Source organism: Panthera leo, chromosome B1, assembly GCF_018350215.1.
Source record: "Panthera leo isolate Ple1 chromosome B1, P.leo_Ple1_pat1.1, whole genome shotgun sequence".
Lineage (NCBI taxonomy): Eukaryota > Metazoa > Chordata > Mammalia > Carnivora > Felidae > Panthera > Panthera leo.
This window is the reverse complement of record NC_056682.1, coordinates 133,136,268-133,159,886: the sequence shown is the minus strand read 5'-3', so window position 1 is coordinate 133,159,886 and position 23,619 is coordinate 133,136,268. Positions and strand designations below refer to the sequence as shown.

The window sequence follows — 23,619 nt, the reverse complement described above, 5'->3', positions numbered from 1 at the left end:
CGAGCCAAAACCAAGAGTCGGACAACCAACTGACTGAACCACCCAGGTGCCCCCTTAGAATTAAGTTTGGGCATACATAACCAATATTCAGATACCATAAAGAACCTTCAAGTAGGTGATAAAATGAATAATTTCATTACCAGCAGTATGTTTCCTTGGAGTAGTCCGAATGGAATATTCAAAGTCAGGTACTGCTCTGCTACTCAGATGAAGATGGTAATTTCTTGCTTCATCCAATAAATCTCTACATTTTAGATTTTGCTTGACAATCTGTTCTTTTGCCACAACACCCATAAGAAAATCAACTGGCAACAGCGGCAGACGAACCTAAGATCATGAATAGTTGTGAATATGAAGTTTAAGTTGTAATTAGAGAGCTCATTCTCTACTTCAACTGTAGTATGTTTATGTTCTCTTTTTTAAACTCATTTACCTCACAAAGCCTTTCTAACATGTGAGTGAAGTTCAATGAGCCAAGTTCTATAGTGATTTTTCAGTACGGTGCACTGATGAAATCAGATTATATGTTAAATGCATCTTCTCCTCTTTAAAAACAGATTTAAGTAGACTGGATAAAATAATTCAATGTCTTCATTCAAGTTACTTACTTCCAAAAATGGTTGTGTCAGAATCACAAGGCCACACTGCTGCTAGAGAAAAGGTGCAATCAAAACAAAATCGCTATGTTTTGTTCTTTTGCCTTTTAAAGCTAAGACTGAACAAATGGAAATGTGATTTCTTTCTAAAACAGAAACAGTCATAATATTAAACAAGCGTTGTTTTCTTCAAATCAATGACCTTGTAAGGTTATATACTAAATCAGGGATGCATCCCTTCTTTCAGTAGAGGCACTCACCATTCTTCCCTTAAAGATGCACTGATTTTCTAGCGAATAAAGGGGATGATCAAACCAGGAAATATGATTTTGAGTTAAAAGTATATAAGCATTCACACAAATAAGATATAGCTTCAAGATAATAAAACTTTTTGTTTTTGTTGACAAACATATTCAAAGTAATTCTAAGGCCTATTATCTCCCGATCCAAGTTACCCTGTTGACAATAAGTAGATAAACAAATAAATAAAAAACAGCCATGTTTCTGAGGTTACAAAAGTAAAACTGTGGTGAGAAAAGAAAATGGAAAGTGATGTCTTGTGGTTCTTTCCAAATAAGAAATTCACTAAAATTTAGAAACTTCATCATAAAACAATAGTTATTTAGAGCTGTTTCCTCAGAACCATTTTCTATCAACATAAATAAAATATTCAGTACTGCAATCTCAAAGGGCTATTTTAAACATTCATGTTAGGGGTGCCTGGGTGGCTCAGTGGGTTAAAATTGCGACTTCAGCTCAGGTCATGATCTCACGACTCGTGAGTTCAAGCCCTGCATCAGGCTCTGTGCTGACAGTCAGAGCCTGGGGCCTGCTTCAGATTCCGTGTCTCCCTCTCTCTCTGACCCTCCCCAACTTGTGCTCACTCTCCCTCAAAAGAAAGAAAAGAAAAGAAAAGAAAAGAAAAGAAAAGAAAAGAAAAGAAAAGAAAAGAAAAGAAAAGAAAAGAGAAAAGAAAGAAAGAAGAAAGAAGAAAGGAAGGAAGGAAGGAAATGAAAGGACGAAAGAAAGGAAGAAACAAAGAAAGAAAAGAAAGGAAGGAAGAAACTTTAAAAACAAGAAACCCATTCAAGTTAAAAAGCAAAGAATGATATTTCTAATTAAATGCAATTCAGACTTATCCTTAAACAGCATAGGGAATAAACAGAAAAGTAAACAGAAAGCCATTTTCACATCATATTACACAATGATTTCTATATTCCTTCGGGTAGTCTGCACTTTTCTTGATAAATGACACATGTTAATTTGCTTCCATATCATTTCATTTCTATACACAATCTTATTTCAGCCCCTACCTGTGCAAGTGTTTCATCCAACCATTTGGAATGATGCTGAGGATTGGCAAGAAGCCACTTGATGGCTGCACTATAGACCTGCTTTTCATTCTCAATATTTAGATCACTGGAGGACAAAAGCTTATGGAGATGCTGGGGTGACACACTCACAAAGTCTTCACACTCCACCACTTCAGTAAAATGCTCACAGGCATACTGATCCGCCATGTCCATTAAGTCTATTCGATTGTGACTTTCTGCAAAGGCTCTTACCGCCAGGCAGTTGGAGGGATGAAAATGTAACTTCATGTATTCACAACAAGCTCTAGCCACCAGTTCAACCTGTAGAATACAGGCTGCATATAAAAGAGGTTGGACATTGTCAACAGTCAAAGTGAGCCTTGAAGAATAGACAAACTTTACCAAGTCTTCTATTGCATCACCATCAAAATCTCTGATCTCAATCAGTGTTTGCTTGGCTTCAGCCATTTCAGAGAGAAACATGGCTCTGAAGTAAGGGATAACACAAGCCAATACTAGTTTGTGACAAGAGATTAGCTTTGAGCCAACCTGTTCAAAACAAACAAACAAAAGGAGACAGTTTAATATCAAAATCAGTTTTACATCAGCATTGAGCATCTGTTGTAGCAGGAACAAAAACTTCACACAAATTTAGTGTATTTGTTTAACAGTGTAATCCTTTGGTCACTTATTTTAATGTAGGGCAATTTCTTAAAGTCAGGCAACTTTCTTCTTCCAGATTAGCCCCTTATCTTCTACACTTCTATCCACAATGTATATTTGGTAAGCTGATTTTCTGTATTAATCTCAAATTTCAGAAGCATTCTGTGAATGAAGAAGAACAGCATACATCATCTAGCACTACTTGGGCACTATTCTTGTTTTTGGTCTGTGAGTCCCTTTTCTAAAAAAAAGCTTTCCAGTTTTGTGGATATAATTGACATCTAACATTATGTAAGTTTAAGTTAAACAACATAATGATTTGATGTATGTATATATAATGGAATGATTATCACAATGTTTAGTAAACATCTAACACCTCACATAATTCTGAATTTTATCTTTCCCTGTAACAAGAACTTTTAAGATTTCCTCTCTTAGCAACTTTCAAATATACAACACCGTATTATCAACCGCAGTCATCATGTCAGGCACTGTTCTAAGTGCTTTTCACATATTAATTAACTCACTTAATTGTCCCAATGCCCCTATGAGTAGGCATTATTATATAACCACAGTTTATCAGTGAGAAAATTGAAGCACAAAGTAAACAGACCACTATTTAGTAGTATTTACTATGAGCTTAAATAAAGTTTTTTTCATTCCTTATTAAATTATTTTGAAATAGTATAAAAAACAGAATAACAATGAAAGGACACCTGGATGGATCAGCTGGTTAAGCGTCCAACTCTTGATTTCAGCTCAGGTCATGATCTCACAGTTCGTGAGTTTGAGCCATGAATTGGCTCCACGCTGACAGTGTAGAGCCTGCTTGGGATGCTCTTCCCCCTCTCCTTCTCTGTCCCTCCTCTGCTCTAAATAAATAAACTTAAACACTAAAATTTTACCTTATTTCCTAAAAAATTACACTACTGTCAATAGTTTGCTATTGTAAGTGACACTGTAGTAAGTTTTGCTGTAATTGAAACTTTATTCACACTCTATTTAATTTCCTACAGATAAAATCCTAAAAAGAAATGGTATTTCAAAGGATAGGCACAGTTTGGGATACAGACTGCTAAACTGTCCATCTCTGATCTCCCTACAATATTTGTGCCATATTCTGAGTACTAACTTATTAAAAAGTATTTGTTAATTTAATGCATGAAAATATTATCTATTTTAGTTTATCTTATACTAATATCATCGAATCATTCATTAATTTTGGGCTATTTTTACCTCTTCTATAAACTTATTCTATGAGTTTTTTCTTATGTTTTTGTAAGAACTCCTCATATATTTAGAGTGTGAGTCGTTTGCCATATATTAGTTCAAAATTTTCTCTTTTATGGTGTGCTTTTTTAGTCAACCCCTCTAGATTTTTACACAATCAAACCAATCTTTGTCTTTATAATTTCTGCCTTAGATGCTATGCTTAATATTAAACACATTAACTTCAGGTATTCTAGTATTTTTAGGGTTTTATGTTTTATACATACACCTTTATTTCCATCTGGAAGTTCTGGTACTGAGTACCAGTTATCTCCTTATTAACACAGCAGTAGTTACCCAGTTTTCTTAGCACTTTGTGTTAGGTAATCTTTAAATACAGTAGGCTACAGGACACCTGGGTGGCTCAGTCGGTTGAGTGTCCAACTTCAGCTCAGGTCATGATCTTAAAGTCTGTGAGTTTGAGCCCCACATCAGGCTCTGTGCTGACAGTTCAGAGCCTGGAGCCTGCTTCGGATTCTGTGTCTCCCTCTCTCCTTCCGCCCCTCCCCTGCTCATGCTCTGTCTCCCTCTCAAAAATAAACAAACATTAAAAAAGAAAATTAGGGGCGCCTGGGTGGCGCAGTCGGTTAAGCGTCCGACTTCAGCCAGGTCACGATCTCGCGGTCCGTGAGTTCGAGCCCCGCGTCAGGCTCTGGGCTGATGGCTCGGAGCCTGGAGCCTGTTTCCGATTCTGTGTCTCCCTCTCTCTCTGCCCCTCCCCCATTCATGCTCTGTCTCTCTCTGTCCCAAAAAATAAATAAAAAACGTTGAAAAAAAAAAAAATTAAAAAAAAAAAAAAAAAAAAAAAAGAAAATTAAATACAGTAGGCTAGTGTTTTACCAATATTCCTGTTTTCATGTAGCATTTTGACTATGTAATACACTTACAGTTGTGTCTCATTATTTGGGAATGAATTTTAAAATGAGAACTTCTAAAGAAAAAGGCCTGAGGAGTATTACAATGTATAATAAATGCTTTTGTTTATAAATGTTCCTCCTGACTTTTTCTCACTAATGTGGAGGAAGAATGAATATCCCTTCAACAAATACAAGATTATGGGGCGTCTGGGTGGCTCAGTCGGTTGGGCAGCTGACTTCAGCTTAGGTCATGATCTTGTGGTTCGTGAGTTTGAGCCCAGCGTCAGGCTCTGTGCTGGCAGCTCGGAGCCTGGAGCCTGCTTCGGATTTTGTGTCTCCCTCTCTTTGCCCCTTGCCTGCTCACGTTCTGTCTCTGCCTTTCAAAAATAAATAAACATTATAAAAAGAAAACAAACAAAAAAAACAAATACAAGATTATCATCTCTGTTGGTTATATTGCATTTAATTTTTTAAAAGAATCCACAGGTAAGATTCAGATTTTACTGAGACTCAAGTTGCACCCTATACTAAAGCAGAAAGCTTGGCATGTTTTCAAATTCACTTAAGCCCTAAAATGGGATCTGAAATCTGATATTAAGCATTTTAAAAACAGGCTGAAAATATCCTTTTTTAAAATATTCTGCACATGCCACCATTGAGATTTAGTTTCTATGCAAATATCTGTAAACCTCACATGGCATAAATCTGCTTAAATTTGCCAACATGCCATTACATAAAACAATTCTACAGTTTCCAGATAAACATTATTTTAACACTACCTTCTCACCCCAACTGTACAAATCAATGGTCCACAAATTATTTTCATACTGTTCATAAGACTTTGTTCCTCAACAACTCTATTTTAATTTCTTGATTCAATAACTAAAACTTGAATATTTAATACACACACAATCACACCCCCAAAGTGATTAAAGATAATACACCCACTCTTTTTTTTTTTTTTTTTTTGAGAGAGAGAGAGAGAGAGAGAGGGAGAGAGGTGCAGAGAGAGAATCTCAAGCAGGCTCCGCACTGTCAGCACAGAGCCCAATGTGGGGCTCAAACCCACAAACTGTGAGATCATAACCTGAGCTGAAATCAAGAGTCAGATGCTTAACCAACTGAGCCACCCAGGTGCCCCCTTAATACTTAATACTTTTTTAACATTTGGTCATTCTGGTAACTATTCTTTTGTGAACTAGTTGTTATTACATAGGTTCACTTTACTTCTAAGTATTAATTGTAAAATCCCATTAATACAGACTGTTAAAAATCATTTACAAATACACTAAACTTGTTTTTAAATCATTGAAACAAAAACTAAAGTGTATTAGTTTGAAATGTTCATAATTATGCCATTTAATTAAAACTAAGTGTTTGAGAACTACACTGAAATAAAAATGCAGAAGACAAACAGTGAGACAGAAATAGAGTGGAAGAAAAAAATCCAAATGCCCGTCTTTTATGTTTGTTTAGAAGCTATATTCTAATTTCTCAGTTTTAATCCCTTGTTAATTTTGTCCTTTTAACCTCTTAGCTACTCTTTTCGATAATCCACCAATTTTAATCAGTTTGAATAGTCAAAATAGCATTTTACAGCCAAGGTCAAGAAGGGGTTAGATATACAAAACCAAGATAGTTTGGCTTACATGTAGTGAATTATCACATTATAATGTCTAGCCACATTCACTATGCTACAATCTTGGTTAATCTTACTACATTCATTAGAAAAACCTGCACAATGGAAACGATGGATAACATTTTAGGGGTCAAATAAACAAGAATCTACTAATATAAGTATTTAAATACACCTTCTGAGCAACATGAAAAAAGTTAAAATATCAATTTATTACTTGAATGTCAGAAAGATGAACATTCATTAGACAGCTTAACATAGAATGCTTAAGTGTCAAAGACAGAATCACCTTCTCATTTATCATTTCATTAGATTATGTCTGCCTTCCCATCAGGAGTTAACTGTTACATTTATAAGGATAATAATTTTATCATTTCTACCTATTGGAAGTATGGTACTATAATGCAGTTCACATATTTTGTTTCCCTGCAATCTTTCAGAGTACTTATTCTTACCTGGTCATTTGGAAGTTTGACACCAAAAAATTATAACACAATCTTGAAAATATTTATCCAAATCCTATAAATGTTTACTTTAACAACTCAAAGAAACATGTATTTTCAAAAAAAGAAGAAGAAGCCAAATAATATGAATAAAACTATTCAGTGGAAGCATCAACAAGTTAGGGAGTTTCCTTCGTCTAATAATCTCTGTTAATCTCTTCAAGTAAAATTTAACTATGATCTTTAATAAAAACAATTACATTTCCTCAAACTATCATAAAGAAGTAGAAGCATCTTTGTAAACGTTACTTTTGTTGACCTAGAACACATGGTTTAAGCATGAGTGCTATGCAACCTCTGCAAGACAAATTCCCCTGTCTTTTATCACCAAACTGCTGCCCTTAAGAAAGCTTCCCCCCTATATAATTTTAGACCTGTTACTGGATATATTCTTTAAAATGTTTCCACTGGGGCACCTGGGTGGCTCAGTCAGTTAAGCAACGAACTCCTGATTTCAGCTCAGGTCATGATCCCAGGGTCATGTGATCGACTTCCATGTCAGACTCCGTGCTGGAAGTGGGGCCTGTTTAGGATTCTCTCTCTCCCTCTCTCTCTCTGCCCCTCCCCTGCTCGTGCTCTCTCTCTTAAAATAAACATCTAAGAAATAAATTAAGAAATAAAATGTTTTCCCTAATAAACAAATAAAATATATAAGCAAATTTCACCTCTCCCTGGAATGACCTCAAGATAATAATCTCTTATGTGAAGCCTTTCCAATCACCTTTCAGGCATAATTCATAGATCTCTCCTATGCTGCCATAAAAATAACACAAAAATGATAATCACTAAATTATATTATAGTTAGGTGTGTATGTGCCTTTCTCTGGATAAATTTCAAATACCCTCAAGGCAAGAACAGAATATTACTCAAATTTATTTATACTCTCCACATACTACAGTAAGACCTTAGTAAGTATCTGCTAAATAAACTTTTTTTTTTGTTTCCAATATAAGTGCTCATTTTGGAATTTTAAAATTGGCTAATGACCTTATATATGGACAATAAAATATATCTGGATAACTGTTGTTTTTTTTTTTTTAAAGATTTTCTTTTTAAGTAATTTCTACATACAAAGGCTCAAACTTACAACTCTGAGATCAAGAGTTGCACACTCCACTGACGGAGCCAGCTGGGTGCCCCAATAACTGTCTTTCTAAAATGTTTGCCTTAAAAGCAATAATGGTCAAAGGAAACATACTAATTAAAAAAACAATAGGAGATGACTTTATATCAGAGAATAATCCTTAAGGTTAGATGAATATAAAAAGTGAAATTTATGTTAAACAGGGCATTATGAATTATCTGTAATCCTATTGACTTAATTGTTCTATGACAGTTAAATTCTGACAGTTGAAGAAATGTTGAATTAGAATTAAGAAACAAATCCACAGGGCGCCTGGGTGGCTCAGTCGGTTGTGTCCGACTTCAGCTCAGGTCATGAACTCACGGTTCTGAAGTTTGAGCCCCGTGTTGGGCTCTGTGCTGACAGCTCAGAGCCTGGAGCCTGCTTGTGATTCTGTGTCTCTCTCTCTCTCTCTTTCTCTGCCCCTTCCCCACTCATTCTCTGTCTCTCTCGGTCTCTCAAAAATGAATAAATGCTAAAAAAATTAAAAAAAAAAAGAATTAAGAAGAAACAAATCCAGTAAGAGACCTGTTAAGAGATTAAGTTGTAACACTTTCTAATCAATAGGAACAGAATACACGATAGGCAGGATTATCTGATACTCTTGGAACTATTATAGTAGTATACATAATGATCCAAAGAGCTGATACTTATTATTATGTACCAAGCACTGCCATAAGGACGTTACTTGTACCAATTCACTTATTCCTCACAAAAACCTAATCATCACTCTAATTTTACAGATGAAAAAATAAAAATGATGATCCCTTTAAATTACTGAAGTGATTCTCATGCCTAATGAAGTGTTTCTCAGGTCACTGTTTACTTTTTTTTTTTTTAATTTTTTTCATGTTTATTTATTTTGAGAGAGGGAGAATGCGCAGGGAAAGGGAAGAAAGAGAGAGATAGAAAGAATCCCACGCAGACCCTGCACTGCCAGGGCAGAGCGCAATGTGGGACTCGATCCCATGAACCACGAGCTCATGACCTGAGCTGAAATCAAGAGTTGGACACTTAACCAACTGAGCCACCTATGCGCCCCTGTCAGTGTTTAAAACATAGTATTTTAATTTTCAACCACTGACTCTTTGGGAGTTTTTATTTCAATCTATTGCTAAAGTTACACAATAAACAAAGTTATGAGTTGTCCTTAAGTGGCTATATCCCTATTTTTCACTTAATATCTATATGCAGTATGTTATATGTTATATAAATTATTCTAAAATTCAGTTATAAAATTTATAAAATCAATACTCTAATTATTTTCCATTTGCTGAATGATAACTGAATTCCAACAATCTATTTTACATTTTTATTTTTGCTAAAGCCAGTGTGGGTCACTGAATCTCACACCACAGTTAAAAATTAGAGCAATGGCATAAAATTAAACAATATACATACAGAACAAAAGAACTTAAGTGTTCTACATTAAAATAGATATACATAGCTAAATTTCACACAGAGCTAGAATTATATAATGGTTTTCTTCTCAAAATCTTAGGGCCTAGAAATACATAAAACCAGTAACAGTTTAAGGAAAGAGAATATAGCTCATTTATCCACAGTATAATACTATACCCCTGGACATTCTGGACCTAAAATTCAAAGCTTATGCTTTCAGTTTATAGACTCCTGTTGAGTATTCTCTGGTCTGATTCTTCAAGTATGCTTTCCATCCCTATGACTCAGCTTTAAAAAGCTGTCTGATCAAAAGCAAAAGCAAAAGCAAAATTTAAGAGATCCCAAAGTGGCAAATCAAATGTGGAAAATGCTTCATGGATGCATATGAATCATCAAAAAAAATTTAATATTACACTGAGATATAAGAATAGTAAAAGTACTTTAAACAAGTAATGAGGAACAATTAGACTTCCACACTGTTTTATCACTTTTCCAATTTTACTAAAACTGTCTTTTGCAGCAGAATAACACAACATGTGGTCTATAGACCACAGACTTAAAACTTACTACACTTTTTCATCCAAGTCTAAATAGATTGTACTTCATTATCAGGTATAGAGAATCTCACTTAAGAGACCATTGTTTTAAAGTAGAGATTAAATTACCAGAATAGGAACACGTACTAAAATACTACTGCAGCTGAGTAAACAACCAAGAATTCCTAACTTTTAACTTACATTAAGAGTAAGTGAGTATACCAGGATTTTTAAATACACAAGTTAAAAGCTTACTGGTCAACAGCAATTTATTAATTTCAGTAATAATAACTATTTGTTGTTGTAAGGTCCAGAACTCTCAGAAGTTAAATTAACTATGAAATAATGAATATTAATACTTAATAAGTACAAGTTTACCTTGTGCTAATCCTCCTTTACTCACCTTCCTTTATATCCTTTCACTTTCAATAAAAAAGGATTGAGACTAAAATCATTTTGACTATAATAAGTATGATACCAAAAATTCACCCTCTATGGTTATAGAATCCCTCATTTTTCATAATACAATAAAGAGTTTGAAAAAGAAGAAAAGTCTTACCTTTAGTGTGACATCACACAGTTCTCCATTTTCATAAAACCGAAGAAGGGAACCATGAAAATCTTTCCAAGCTTCATTTGCTTCAAAGATAAAAGAGTCTTCTCCATCACCATCACTAATTGAAGACCTATTCTTTATTTGCTGGTGCTGTTGCCTTTTCCCCTTTGTGCAGTGATTCCTAGCTTGTTTTGCATTCACAGATTCTGAAGCCATTTGCAACACTCTTCTTTTAATATAGCTCTCTTCTCAAATATTCCATTTATTCTCTTAAAAGGGGTGTGGAGGAAGCAGAAGGTAGATGCAGCCCACTAACCTTCAGACATTTTTCAAAACCCAAACTGCCATTGTCCAATTGGCTGAGACTGAAAAATAAACAGTAAAACACATAAAAACAAACTAAAAGAAAAGTATCATTAATAATTATAGTTTACAAAACTGGATATAAAATGACCACATAAATTACTACTTAAGAACAAGTAATTTTGCAGCTCTATGCTAAATGTCATAATAATTACCTCAGCTAATTATATCAGTGAAGGAATGCCTTTAAAATCTAATTTGAAAATTCTGGGAAGATGGTGGAATAGAAGCAGCAGGAATCTATCTCCCATACCTAGGCAAAAATTGTACTGGCAGAATCAAACTGTAGAGTCTGTGGAAGGCTTACAACTTCAGGGAAAGACTGAAATGTTTAATTTTGTCAACTTCAGCTCTTAAGTACAACAGCACCTGTCCATCCCCACATCCTCAGTCAGATGGCAAGTAAGCAGCCGGGTACATGTTCCTAGAGCAGCTTACACAATTTTCAGGAGTTGGGGTGGACAAAAAGGATCTAGTCCTCCAAATATCAGTGATCTCTGCTGAGTGCTGACTACTGCTTCTGATCACAGAAGTGCAGGTAAAGAGGTGGACAGTCATTGGTAATACACCTCCACCTACTGTTATAAGTCCCTCCCTCTCAGCTGACATGCCTTGCAGGGAATTTAAAAGGCTCGTGCCCTTCCTTTCCATTCTTACTGTTTGCCCCCCCCTTCTCCTTTTCACAGTCAAGACAATAAAAAACAAGAGCATATACAAGGAAAATTAGAAAGTGACAATGCATGCCAAGGGAAATGCTCAGAAAAGATGTGAGAAGACCTTAAATTATATACCTCAGGCTGATCATTAGCACAGAGATGGCTTACAACAAACAAAAAGAACAATAACAAAAACAAAAAATAGCAGACCTTAAAGAAGAATTAATCTGGACAATGATTTCCAGAATTACTACATTATTAGATTCAAATACCCAGTGTTCAACAACAACAACAAAAATTACAAGGGATACAATGAAACGGAAATATGGCCCATTCAAGGGGTGGGGTGGGGAGAGGGACAACAAACTGTACTAAAAAAGAACTAATGGAGTTTATAGTAAAGACTTAAAAAAAACTCTTTTAAAGATGCTCAAAGAACTAAAGATATAAGGAAAATCAGGAAAATAACCAATACATTCAAAAAAGAAAAAGAAAAACTAAATAGAGACCAAAAAGAGTTTCTGGGAGTGACAAGTGCAATAACTGAAATGAAAAAGTCACTAGAGGGGCGCCTGGGTGGCGCAGTCGGTTAAGCATCCGACTTCAGCCAGGTCACGATCTCGCGGTCCGTGAGTTCGAGCCCCGCGTCAGGCTCTGGGCTGATGGCTCGGAGCCTGGAGCCTGTTTCCGATTCTGTGTCTCCCTCCCTCTCTGCCCCTCCCCCGTTCATGCTATATCTCTCTCTGTCCCAAAAATAAATAAAAAACGTTGAAAAAAAAAAAAAAAAAAAAAAGAAAAAGTCACTAGAGACACTCAGTGACAGATATGAACAGGCAAAAAAAAAAAAAAAGAATTATCAAACTTGAAGACAATGGGAAATATCAACTCTCAGGTAAATACAGAAGAAAAAAAGAAAAAGACTGAAAAAACATGAACAAAACCTAAAAGACCTATGAACCAGCAAACAGACCAACATGCACATTATGAGAATCCTAGAAGAGTAAGACAGACAAAGGGGAAGAGAAAATATTTAAAGCAATAATAACTGAAAACTTCCCAAATTTGATTAAAAGCATCAATATAAGCATTCAGTAAGTTCTAAGAAAGAGGAACTCAAAGGAAACCACATCAAGACATAATCAAACCTTCAAAACCCAAAGATAAAAAGAGATTCCTGAAAACAAGAGAAAAGTGAATTGTCAGACACAGGAATCCTCAATAAGAGTTTTAGCAGATTTTTTTATCAGAAACTTCAGAAGCCAGATAGAATAGGCAGATATGTTCAAGGTACTAAAAGACAAATCGAAGATATTATATCTGGCAATACTGACCTTCAAAAGTGAAGGGGAAAATAAGACATTCCTAGATAAACAAAAGCTGGGAGAGTTTGTGACCATTAGACCTGTCATGTAAGAAATATTCAAGAGAGTCCTACAAGGTGAAATGAAAGAACACTTAACAGTAACTCAAAGCCATATGGAAAAATAAAGAGCTCAAGAAAGTAAACACATGTATGACTACAAAACCTAGTATTACTGTAGCAATGGTTGGTAACTACACTTTTTGTTTCCAACAGGTTTAAGAGACTACTACATTTAAAGAAGAAAAAGCAATTATTAATGTAAAAGCTGCTATTACTATAACTTTGGTTTCCAACACCAAATCTTGTTTCCTCTACAATTCAAGGGAATAATTTAAAATAAATTTAAAAAATAAAATTAGGAGTGCCTGTGTGACTCAGTCGATTAAGCATCTGACTTCAGCTCAGGTCACAATCTCCCGGTTCATGACTTTGAGCCCTGCATTAGGCTCTGTGCTGACACCCTGGAGCCTGGGGCCTGCTTCAGATTCTGTCTCCCTCTCTCTCTGCCCCTCTCCTGCTAGCACTCTGTCTCTCTCTCCTTCAAAAATAAGTAAACATTAAAAAACCTTTTAATTAAAATTTAAAAATTTAAACCAAAATTTAATAATTACTAACTGTGTCCAAAGACACAAGTAAGTTAAAATGGAAAGGATGGAAAAAAAGATTTTCCATGCCAAAAGTAACCAAAAGAGAATATGGCATGTCAGATAAAACAGACTAAGTCAAAAAATGTTACAAAAACAAAAGGATATTATGTATTAACAAAAGGATCAACACAGCAAGAAAATATAACAATTACGAACATTTATGCATATAATGACAGATCATGAAAATATACAAAGCAAAAACTAACAGAACTCAAGTGAAAAATAAATAGTTGCATAATAATAATTGGAGACTTCATACTCCATTGACAATAAAGGATAAACAGACAGAAGAAATAGAGGACTTAAATAACACAGTAAGCCAACTAGATCTAAGACATATAAAGAACAGTCCACCAACAACATAATACATATTCTTCTCAAGTGCATGTGGAACATTTTTCAGGACAGACAATATATTAGGCCACTATTTAAGTCTCACAGATTTAAAAAAATACACAGCATACCAAGTATACTTTTTAAAAATTTTTTTGATGTTTATTTTTTAATATAATTTATTCTCAAACCAGCTTCCATACAACACCCAGTGCTTGTCCCAACAAGTGCCCTCCTTAATGGCTATCACCCACTTTCCCCTCTCCCCAACCCCCCATCAACCCTCAGTTTGTTCTCTGTACTTAAGAGTCTTTTACGGTTTGCCTCCCTCCCTCTCTGTTTTTAACTATTTTTTTCCCCTTCTTTTCCCCATGGTCATCTATTAAGTTTCTCAAGATCCACATATGGGTGAAAACCTATGATATCTGTCTTTCTCTGACTGAATTATTTCACTTAGCATAATACCTTCCAGTTCCATCCATGTTGCTGCAAACCGCCAGATTTCATTCTTTCTCATTGCTAAGTAGTATTCCACTGTATATATAGACCAAATCTTCTTTATCTACTCATCAGTTGTTGGACATTTAGTCTCTTTCCAAATTTGGCTATTGTTGAAAGCACTGCTATAAACATTGGGGTACATGTGCCCCTATGAATCAGCACTCCTGTATTCCTTGGGTAATTCCTAGCAGTGCTATTGCTGGATCACAGGGTAGTTCTATTTTTAATTTTTTGAAGAACCTCCACACTGTTTTTCAGAGCAGCTGCACCAGTTTGCATTCCCACCAACAGTGCAAGAGGGTTCCCATTTCTCCACATCCTCTCCAGCATCTATAGTCTCCTGATTTGTTCACTTTAGCCACTCTGACCATCATGAGGTGGTATCTCAGTGTGGTTTTGATTTGTATTTCCCTGATGAGTGATGTTGAGCAACGTTTCATGTGTCTGTTGGCCATCTGGATGTCTTCTTTAGAAAAGTGTCTATTCATGTCTTCTACCAATTTCTTCACTGGATTATTTGTTTTTCAGGTGTGGAGTTTGGTGAATTCTTTATAGATTTTGGATACTAGCCCTTTATCCAGTATGTCATTTGCAAATATCTTTTTCCAGTCCATTGGCTGCCTTTTAGTTTTGCTGATTGTTTCCTTTGCAGTACAGAAGCTTTTTATCTTCATGAGGTTCCAATAGTTCATTTTTGCTTTTAATTCCCTTGCCTTTGAAGATGTGTCAAGTAAGAAATTGCTGCGGCTGAGGTCAGAGAGGTTTTTTCCTGCTTTCTCCTCTAGGGTTTTGATGGTTTCCTGTCTCACATGCAGGTTCTTCATCCATTTTGAGTTTATTTTTGTGAATGGTGTAAGAAAGTGATCTAGTTTCATTCTTCTGCAAGTTGCTGTCAGGTTCTCCCAGCACCATTTGTTAAAGAGACTGTCTTTTTTCCATTGGATACTCTTTCTTGCTTTGTCAAAGATTAGTTGGCCATACATTTGTGGGTCCAATTCTGGGTTCTCTATTCTATCCCATTGGGCTGTGTGTGTCTGTTTTTGTGCCAATACCATACTGTCTTGATGATTACAGCTTTGTAGTAGAGACTAAAGTCTGGGATTGTGATGCCTCCTGCAGGGTTCTTTGTGGTTCTATACAAATTTTAGAATTGTTTGTTTTAGCTTTGAGAAGAATGCCAGCACAGTTTTGATAGGTATTGCATTGAATGTGTAGACTGCTTTAGGTAGTATTGACATTTTAACAATATTTACTCTTCCAATCCATGAGCACAGAATGTTTTACCATTTCTTTGTATCTTCTTCAATTTCCTTCATAAGCTTTCTATAGTTTTCAGCATACAGATCTTTCACATCTTTGGTTAGGTTTATTCCTAGGTGTTTTATGGTTCTTGGTGCAACTATAAATGGGATCAATTTCTTGATATCTCTTTCTGTTGCTTCATTATTGGTGTATAAAAATGCAACCAATTTCTGTACCTGGATTTTGTACTTTGAGACTTTGCTGAGTTCATGTATCAGTTCTAGCAGACTTTTGGTGGAGTCTGTCGGGTTTTCCATGTAGAGTATCATGTCGTCTGCGAAAAGTGTAAGTTTGACATCATCTTTGCCAATTTTGATGCCTCTTAATTCATTTTGTTGTCTGACTGCTGATGCTAGACTTCCAACACTATGTTAAACAACAGTGGTGAGAGTGGACATCCCTGTTGTGTTCCTGATCTCAGGGGGAAAGCTCTCAGTTTTTCCCCACTGAGGATATTAGCTGTGGGCTTTTCATAAATGGATTTTACGATGTTGAAGTATGCTCCTTCTATCCCAACTTTCCTGAGGGTCTTTATTAAGAAAGGATGCTGAGGGGCGCCTGGGTGGCTCCGTCAGTTGGGCAACCGACTTCAGCTCGGGTCATGATCTCGCAGTTTGTGAGTTCGAGCCCTGCATCGGGCTCTGTGCTGACAACTCAGAGCCTGCAGCCTGCTTCAGATTCTGTGTCTCCCCCTCTCTCTGCCCTTCCCCTGCTCATGCTCTGTGTCTCTCTGTCCCTCAATAATAAATGTTAAAAAATAAAAAATAAAAAGAAATATAAGAAAGGATGCTGAATTTTGTCAAATGCTTTTATGCATCGATTGACAGGATCATATGGTTCTTATCTTTTTTAATTAATGTGATGTATCACATTGATTGATTTGCGAATGTTGAACCAGCCCTGCAGCCCAGGAATGAATCCCACTTGATCATAGTAATTCTTTTTATATGCTGTTGAATATGACTTGCTCGAATCTTGTTGAGAATTTTTGCATCCATATTCATCAGGGATATTGGCCTGTAGTTCTCTTTTTTTTGCTGGGTCTCTGTCTGGTTTGGGAATCAAAATAATGCTGGCTTCGTAGAATGAGTCTGGAAGTTTTCCTTCCATTTCTATTTTTTGGAACAGCTTGAGAAGGATAAGTATTATCTCGCTTTAAATGTCTGGTAGAATTCCCCAGGGAAGCCATCTGGTCCTGGACTCTTATTTGTTGGGAGATTTTTGATAACTGATTCAATTTCTTCACTGGTTATGGGTCTGTTCAGATTTTCTATTTCTTCCTGTTTGAGTTTTGGTTGTGTGTGGGTGTTTAGAAATTTGTCCATTTCTTCCAGGTTGTCCAGTTTGTTGACATATAATTTTTCACAGTATTCACTGATAATTGCTTGTATTTCTGAGGGATTGGTTGTAATAAATGCATTTTCATGCGTGATTTTATCTATTTGGGTCCTCTCTTCTCTCTTTTTGAGAAACCTAGCTAGAGGTTTATCAATTTTATTTTTTCAAAAAACCAACTCTTAGTTTCATTAATCTGTTATCCTGATTTTTTTTTATTTTGTATTGTTTATTTCTTCTATGATCTTTATTTCTTTTCTTCTACTGGGTTTGCGTTTCTTTGTTGTTCTGCTTCTAGTTCCTTTAGGTGTGCTGTTAGATTTTGTATTGGGGATTTCTCTTGTTTCTTGAGACAGGCCTGAATTGCAATGTATTTTCCACGTAGAACTGTCTTTGCTGCATTCCAAAGGGTTTGGACTGTTGTGTTTTCATTTTCATTTGTTTCTGTATATTTTTTTAACTTCTTCTTTAATTGCCTGGTTGACCCATTCGTTCTTTACAAGAATGTCCTTTAACCTCCATGTATTTGGAGGTTTTCCAAGCTTTTTCCTGTGGTGGATTTCAAGTTTCATAGCATTGTGATCTGAAAGTGTGCATGGTATGATCTCAATTCTTTTATATTTATTGAATGCTGTTTTGTGACCCAGTATGTGATATTGGAGAATGTTCCATGTGTACTCAAGAAGAAAGTACATTCTGCTGCTTAAGGATGAAAAGCTCTAAATATATGTCAATTCCATCTGGTCCAGTGTATCATTCAGGCCCTTGTTTCTTTACTGATTTTGTCTAGATGATCTGTCCATTATTGTAAGTGGAGTATTAAAGCCCCCTACAATTATCACATTATAACCAATAAGATTGCTTATGTCTGTGATTGTTTTATGTATTTGGGTGCTTCTGAATTCAGTGCATAGACATTTATAACTGTTAGCTCTTCCTGATGGATAGACCCCCACAATTATTATATAATGCCCTTCTTCACCTTTTGTTACAGCCTTAAGTTTAAAATCTAGTTTGTCTGATGTAAGTACGGCTACTCCAGCTTTCTTTTGACTTCCAGTAGCCTGAGAGATGGTTCTCCATCCACTCACTTTCAATCTGAAGGTGTCCTCAGGTCTAAAATGGGTCTCTTGTAGACAGCAAATAGATGGGTCTTGGTTTTTTATCCATTCTGATACCCTATGTCTTTTGATTGGAGCATTTAGTCCACTTACATTCAGTGTTATTATTGAAAGATAGGGATTTAGAGTCATTGTGTCATCTGTAGGTTTCATGCTTGTAGTGATATCTCTGATATGTTGTGGTCCTTGCAATATTTCACTCACAGAGTCCCCCTTAGGATCTGTTGTAGGGCTGGTTTAGTGGTGACGAATTCCTTCAGTTTTTTTTTTTTTTTTTTTTTTTGTCTGGGAAAACCTTTATCTCTCCTATTCTGAATGACAGGCTTGCTGGATAAAGGATTCTTGGCTGCATATTTTTCCTGTTCATCACATTGAAGGTCACCCACCATTCTTTTCTGCCCTGCCAAGTTTCAGTAGATAGGTCTGCTACTACCCTTATGTATGTTAAGGCCCATTTATCCCTAACTGCTTTCAGAATTCTCTATCTTTGCATTTTGCCAGTTTCACTATGATATGTCATACAGAAGATCGATTCAAGTTACACCTGAAGGGAGTTCCCTGTGCCCCCTGGACGTGAATGTCTGTTTGGGGAAGTTCTCAGCTATGATATGTTCAAGTGCACCTTCGGCCCCTTTCTGTCTCTCTTCTTCTTCTTCTGGAACTCCTATGATATGGCTATTGTTCCCTTTCATTGAATCACTTAGTTCTCTAATTCTCCCCTTGTGATCCAGAATTTTTTTATCTTTTTCTCAGCTTCCTCTTTTTCCATAATTTTATCTTCTAATTCACCTATTGTCCCCTCTGCCTCTTCAATCCCTGCTGTTACTGCCTCTATTTTATTTTGCACCTCATTTATAGCATTTTTTAATTCAACATTACTATTTTTTAGTTCCTTGATCTCTGCAGCAATAGATTCTCTGGTGTCTTCTATGCTTTTTTCAAGCCCAATTAATCTTATATCTGTTTTGATCAATACTTTAGCTGTCATTTCTTCCTGGAATATCTTTTGAGGAGAATTCTTCTGTTTCATCATTTTGGCTAGTTTTCTGTACCTTATGTGTTTCAAAAGTTTGTTATGTGCTCTGTACCTGTGAGCACTGCTATATTAAAGAGGGGTCATACACTGTCCAGGGCCTGGCCCTTCAGGAGGTGTTTTTTGGAGAGTGTTACTTGCTTTGTGTTGTTGTGACTTTGGTTATTATATTTCCCTACTCGTAGTGATGCTTTGGACCCTCCACCAGATGTGCTTTGATTTGTTCCTTGAAGTAGCCCTGGAAAGGAAAACAAACAGAAAACAAAACACAGAAACACACAAATAAAAAAAGAAAAGGAAAGGAAAAAAACAACCCAAAAGCAAAAAACCAGAAACACCAGCTGCAAGTAAAGAACAGGGTAGAGGTGGTGCTGATGGCAGAGCACATACAAAGAGAGAAATGACAGGGGTAGGGAAAAAGAAAAACACTGACGAGGCAGAGAGACTAAATGGCTTAATCCAGAAGGACGGAAAGGAAAGTAAAGGAGCAGGCCGGGGGAAAAATAAAAGAAGGTAAGGTTGTCCAGACAGAGAAACTATACAGCTTAATTATTCCAGAGAGAAAGTAAAGAAGGAGGTACAGAACATGTATCAAGAGGGCGCCTGGGTGGCTCAGTCGGTTGGGCGTCCGACTTCAGCTCAGGTCATGATCTCACAGTCTGTGAGTTCGAGCCCCACATCGGGATCTGTGCTGACAGCTCAGAGCCTGGAGCCTGCTTCAGATGTTGTGTCTCCCTCTCTCTCTGCCCCTCCCCTGCTCATCCTCTGTCTCTCTCTGTCTCAAAAATAAATAAAAACATTAAAAAAAAATTAAAAAAAAAAAAAAAGAACATGTATCAAGAGAATGGATTAAGTATGTCTGCTTAAACAAACCAACAACCAGTGTACCCAGACTACAGGAGGGAAGAGATAAGGAGAAAAGGAAGGAAAAATATATCTATATAATAAGAATTGTCTGCGAATTAATCCAGGCAATGCAGCAGCGCTGGTCTGAAGGAGGGGCCATCTAGTTCCTCAGCATCTATGCTGCTCCAGTAGATACGCAGTTACCAGGAGCAGAGTGGTGTGGTTTGATGTAGGGGGGTCCCGCCTCCAATGTGGGCCCCACTGTCTGATCCCTGAGGTCCCACCTTGGTGGTGGTGGGGAGAAAAATGACGACACCCTCCCCCCAGCCAGTCTCTCCTCCACAGACCAGTGACCCAAACTACTCTGTAAAAGCCGTCCTCACTGTGCCGCAGGCACAAACGAGGCAGTTCGTTTCATTCCACTGACTCCCATGCCCCAGCGCTTGGCTGGGATTCAAACTCCCGCTCCATGCTCCCTGGTATTGGGGAAGCACAGCTCTTCGCCACCCCATACGTGGTCCCCCGACAGGCTTTGTCCTGTCCCACAGCACTCCAAGGGAGGGGATCACTTTCTCCTACTGCAGACTGCACCCCTGACCTAGCCACTGAGCCCAGGGCTGGCTCTCCTCCTCCCCAGGTGCACGAACAGGGCAGCCGGCCCCAATCCGGAGAAAGGCCCACAATTAGACATTGGATCTTTCTCCATCCCCGTCATGGTTCTTCTCTTGTCCAGATACAGTCCTATGCTTCCCCAGCCGCTCTTTCTTTCCCTTTGTCTCTCCACAGAAGGGGATCCCTCCCCTCCATTTGTTTTATCTCTGCCAGTTCACAATCACACACCTATGGCCCAGCAGGTTGTCCCGGTGTACTCCTGGTAGCAACCCAGTCTCTTTTCCTCCCAAACTCTTGGGGCTCAAAGTCCTTTGGCTTCAACACTTCTTTGTTTGAGAGACGCAGGAAGTTCAGATCCCCTTACTTCTCTGCCATGTTGGCCCCTCCCCCAAGTATCCTCTTGAATCACATCAGGATGAAGTTAGAAATCAATGATAAAAGAACAATGGAAAATTGGAAGAAATGGGAAAATTAATACCCTTTCAAAAACAACCAATGCATCAAAGAGGTAATCACAAGGGAAATTAGAAAACACTTAGAAGCATGGGACACCCGTGTGGCTCAGTTGGTTAAGTATCTGGCTTTGGCTCAGGTCATGGTCCCATGGTTTGGGAGTTCGAGCCCCACATCAGGCTGTCTGTTGTCAACATAGAGCCTGCTTTGGATCCTCTGTTCCCCTCTTTCTCTGTCCCTCCCCTGCTTGCACCCTCTCTCTCTCTCAAAAATAAACATTAGGGGAAAAAAACAAAGAAAATACTTAGAAGCAAAGGAAAATAAAAACACAATATACCAAAACTTACAGGAGCCACAGTGAAAGCAGTGCTAAGTAGGAAACTTATGATTATAAACACATTTTTTAAAAATCTCAAATCAATAACCTAGCTTTACAAATTAAGAAACCAGAAAAGGAAAACTAAACCCAAAACTAGCAGAAGAAATGAAATATAGAGTAAAAAATAAATAAAACAGAAAACAGATAAACGGCAGAAGAAAACAACCCAAAAGTTGGTTCTTTGAAGAAATCAATACAATTGACAAAATTTCTGGTAAATCAACTAAGACAAAAAGAGAGAAGGCTCAAATTAGTAAAATTAGAAATGAAAATGGGGACATTACTTCTGACTCTACAAAAATAAAAATAATTATAAAAGAATACTATGAACAGTTATACATCAACAAATTGAATATGAAATAGACAAGTTCCTAGGAAATAAAACCTAAATCACAAAGAAATAGAAAATATAAATAGAGACTTACAACTACTAAGAATCAATTATTGGGGTGTCTCAGAGGCTTAATTGGTTGAGTGATCGACTCTTGATTTCAGCTCAGGTCCATGATCTCACAGTTTGTGAGACTGAGCCCCACATTGGGCTCTGCACTGAGACTGTGGGGCCTGCTTGGGATTCTCTCTCCCTCTCCCTCTGCTCCTCCCCACTCATGCTCTCTCTCTCAAAATAAATTAATAAACTTAAAAAAAATCAATTATTACATCAATAATCAAAAATCTCCCCCAAAATTAAAGACCTGGACCTGACGGCTTCACTGGCGAATTCTACCAAGCATTTTATTTAAAGAAGAACTAATATTATTCCTTCATAACATTTCCCAAAAATTGACAAGGACAGAATATTTCCCACCTCATTCTGTGAGGTCAGCATTACCTTGATATCAGAGACAAACAAAGACTATGAAAAAACTACAAACCTATAAATCTTAATGAACAGTAACGCAAAATCCTCAACAAAATAATAGCAAACAAAATTGGTGACATATTAAAAGGATTATACACAATGACCAAGTGGGATTTATTTCTGGAATGCAAGGTGGTTCAACATATAAAAATGAATAAATATAGTACACTATATCAAAATGAAAGAAAAAAAACCACATGATCATCTCAACTGATGCAGAAAAATAATTTCACAATACTCAACACACTTTCAAGATAAAAACACTGAACAAACTACAAACAGAAGGAAACTGCCTCAACATAATAAAAGCCATTCATGAAAAACTCACAGTGAACATCATACTCAATGGTGAAAGAACACATTTTTGCTAAAATCAGAAACAAGGCAAGGATGCCCATCCTTCACCACTTCTATTCAAGAGTACTGCAAGTTCTAGCCAGAGCACTTAGTCAAGAAGAAATAAAAGGCATGCAAATTAGAGAGAAGATTACCTCTACTCATAGATGATATGATCTTATAGGCAGAATATCCCAAAGACTCCACAAAAAAACCTGCAGAATTAATGAATTCAGCAAAGTAGACTACAAAGTCAACACACAAAAATCAACTGCATGTCCGTACACATTTCTAATTCTCAGTTTTTTCATTTATAAAAGAACAAGATTGGTCTAGGACAGGGTCAGCAATTTTTGTCTGTAAATGACCCAAAAAGTAAATACTTTAGCCTCAATGGGACATGAGGTTTCTATCACAACTACTCAACTTTGCCACTGAAACACAATAGCAACCACAGTCAACAGTAAATAACTGAGCATAATTGTGTTCCAATAAAAATTTATAAAAACAACTGGTAGGCATGATTTAGCCCCAGGGCCATAGTTGTAATAACCTGAGAAGGATGACTGATTTAAACCCAACTATATCAAATCATGTTAAATATAAACGGCCTAAACACCAGCAAACAAAAAAGGCACAGATTATGGAATACTACTCAGCAATTTTTTAAAAAGTTAGCCACTAAAACATGTAACATACTGAATGGAAAAAAAAAAAAAAGCCAACCTCAAAGGGTTACATGCTTTTGGAATGTATGATTCCATTTATGTAACATTTTCAAAATAACCAAAGTATAGAGATGGAGAACATATTAGTGGTTTAGGGGTTAGGGAAAGATGAGAAGTGAGGAATGCCTGGGTTTGTAAAAGGTACTTGTGATAGAACTGGAAAAAAAGATACTTGTGATAGAACTAGACCTTGACTATGATGTGGTCACATGAATCAGTGTCAATTTCCAGGTTGTGATATTGTACTAAAGCTATGTCAGATATTACCATTGAGGAAAACTGGATGAAGGGTATA

General features: G+C 36.7%; 1 protein-coding gene across 5 annotated transcripts in view; it reads right to left on the bottom strand.

Annotated features, from left to right (window-relative positions):
* The window catches only part of KLHL8 (kelch like family member 8), a 72,553-nt gene that overhangs the window by 15,363 nt on the left and 33,571 nt on the right, over window positions 1-23,619 (bottom strand). For 3 of the 5 annotated variants that reach the window (XM_042935965.1, XM_042935966.1, XM_042935963.1), the window contains exons 2-4: window positions 10,458-10,819; window positions 1,910-2,458; window positions 141-327 (exon numbers count right to left, since the gene is read on the bottom strand). In XM_042935965.1, the coding sequence (XP_042791899.1) occupies window positions 141-327; window positions 1,910-2,458; window positions 10,458-10,670 (949 nt within the window). In that variant the 5' untranslated portion in view covers window positions 10,671-10,819. Of the gene's footprint in view, window positions 1-140; window positions 328-1,909; window positions 2,459-10,457; window positions 10,820-20,794; window positions 20,981-23,619 lie in introns of those variants that run through there. The other 2 variants (XM_042935964.1, XM_042935967.1) reach the window with 2 other exon arrangements.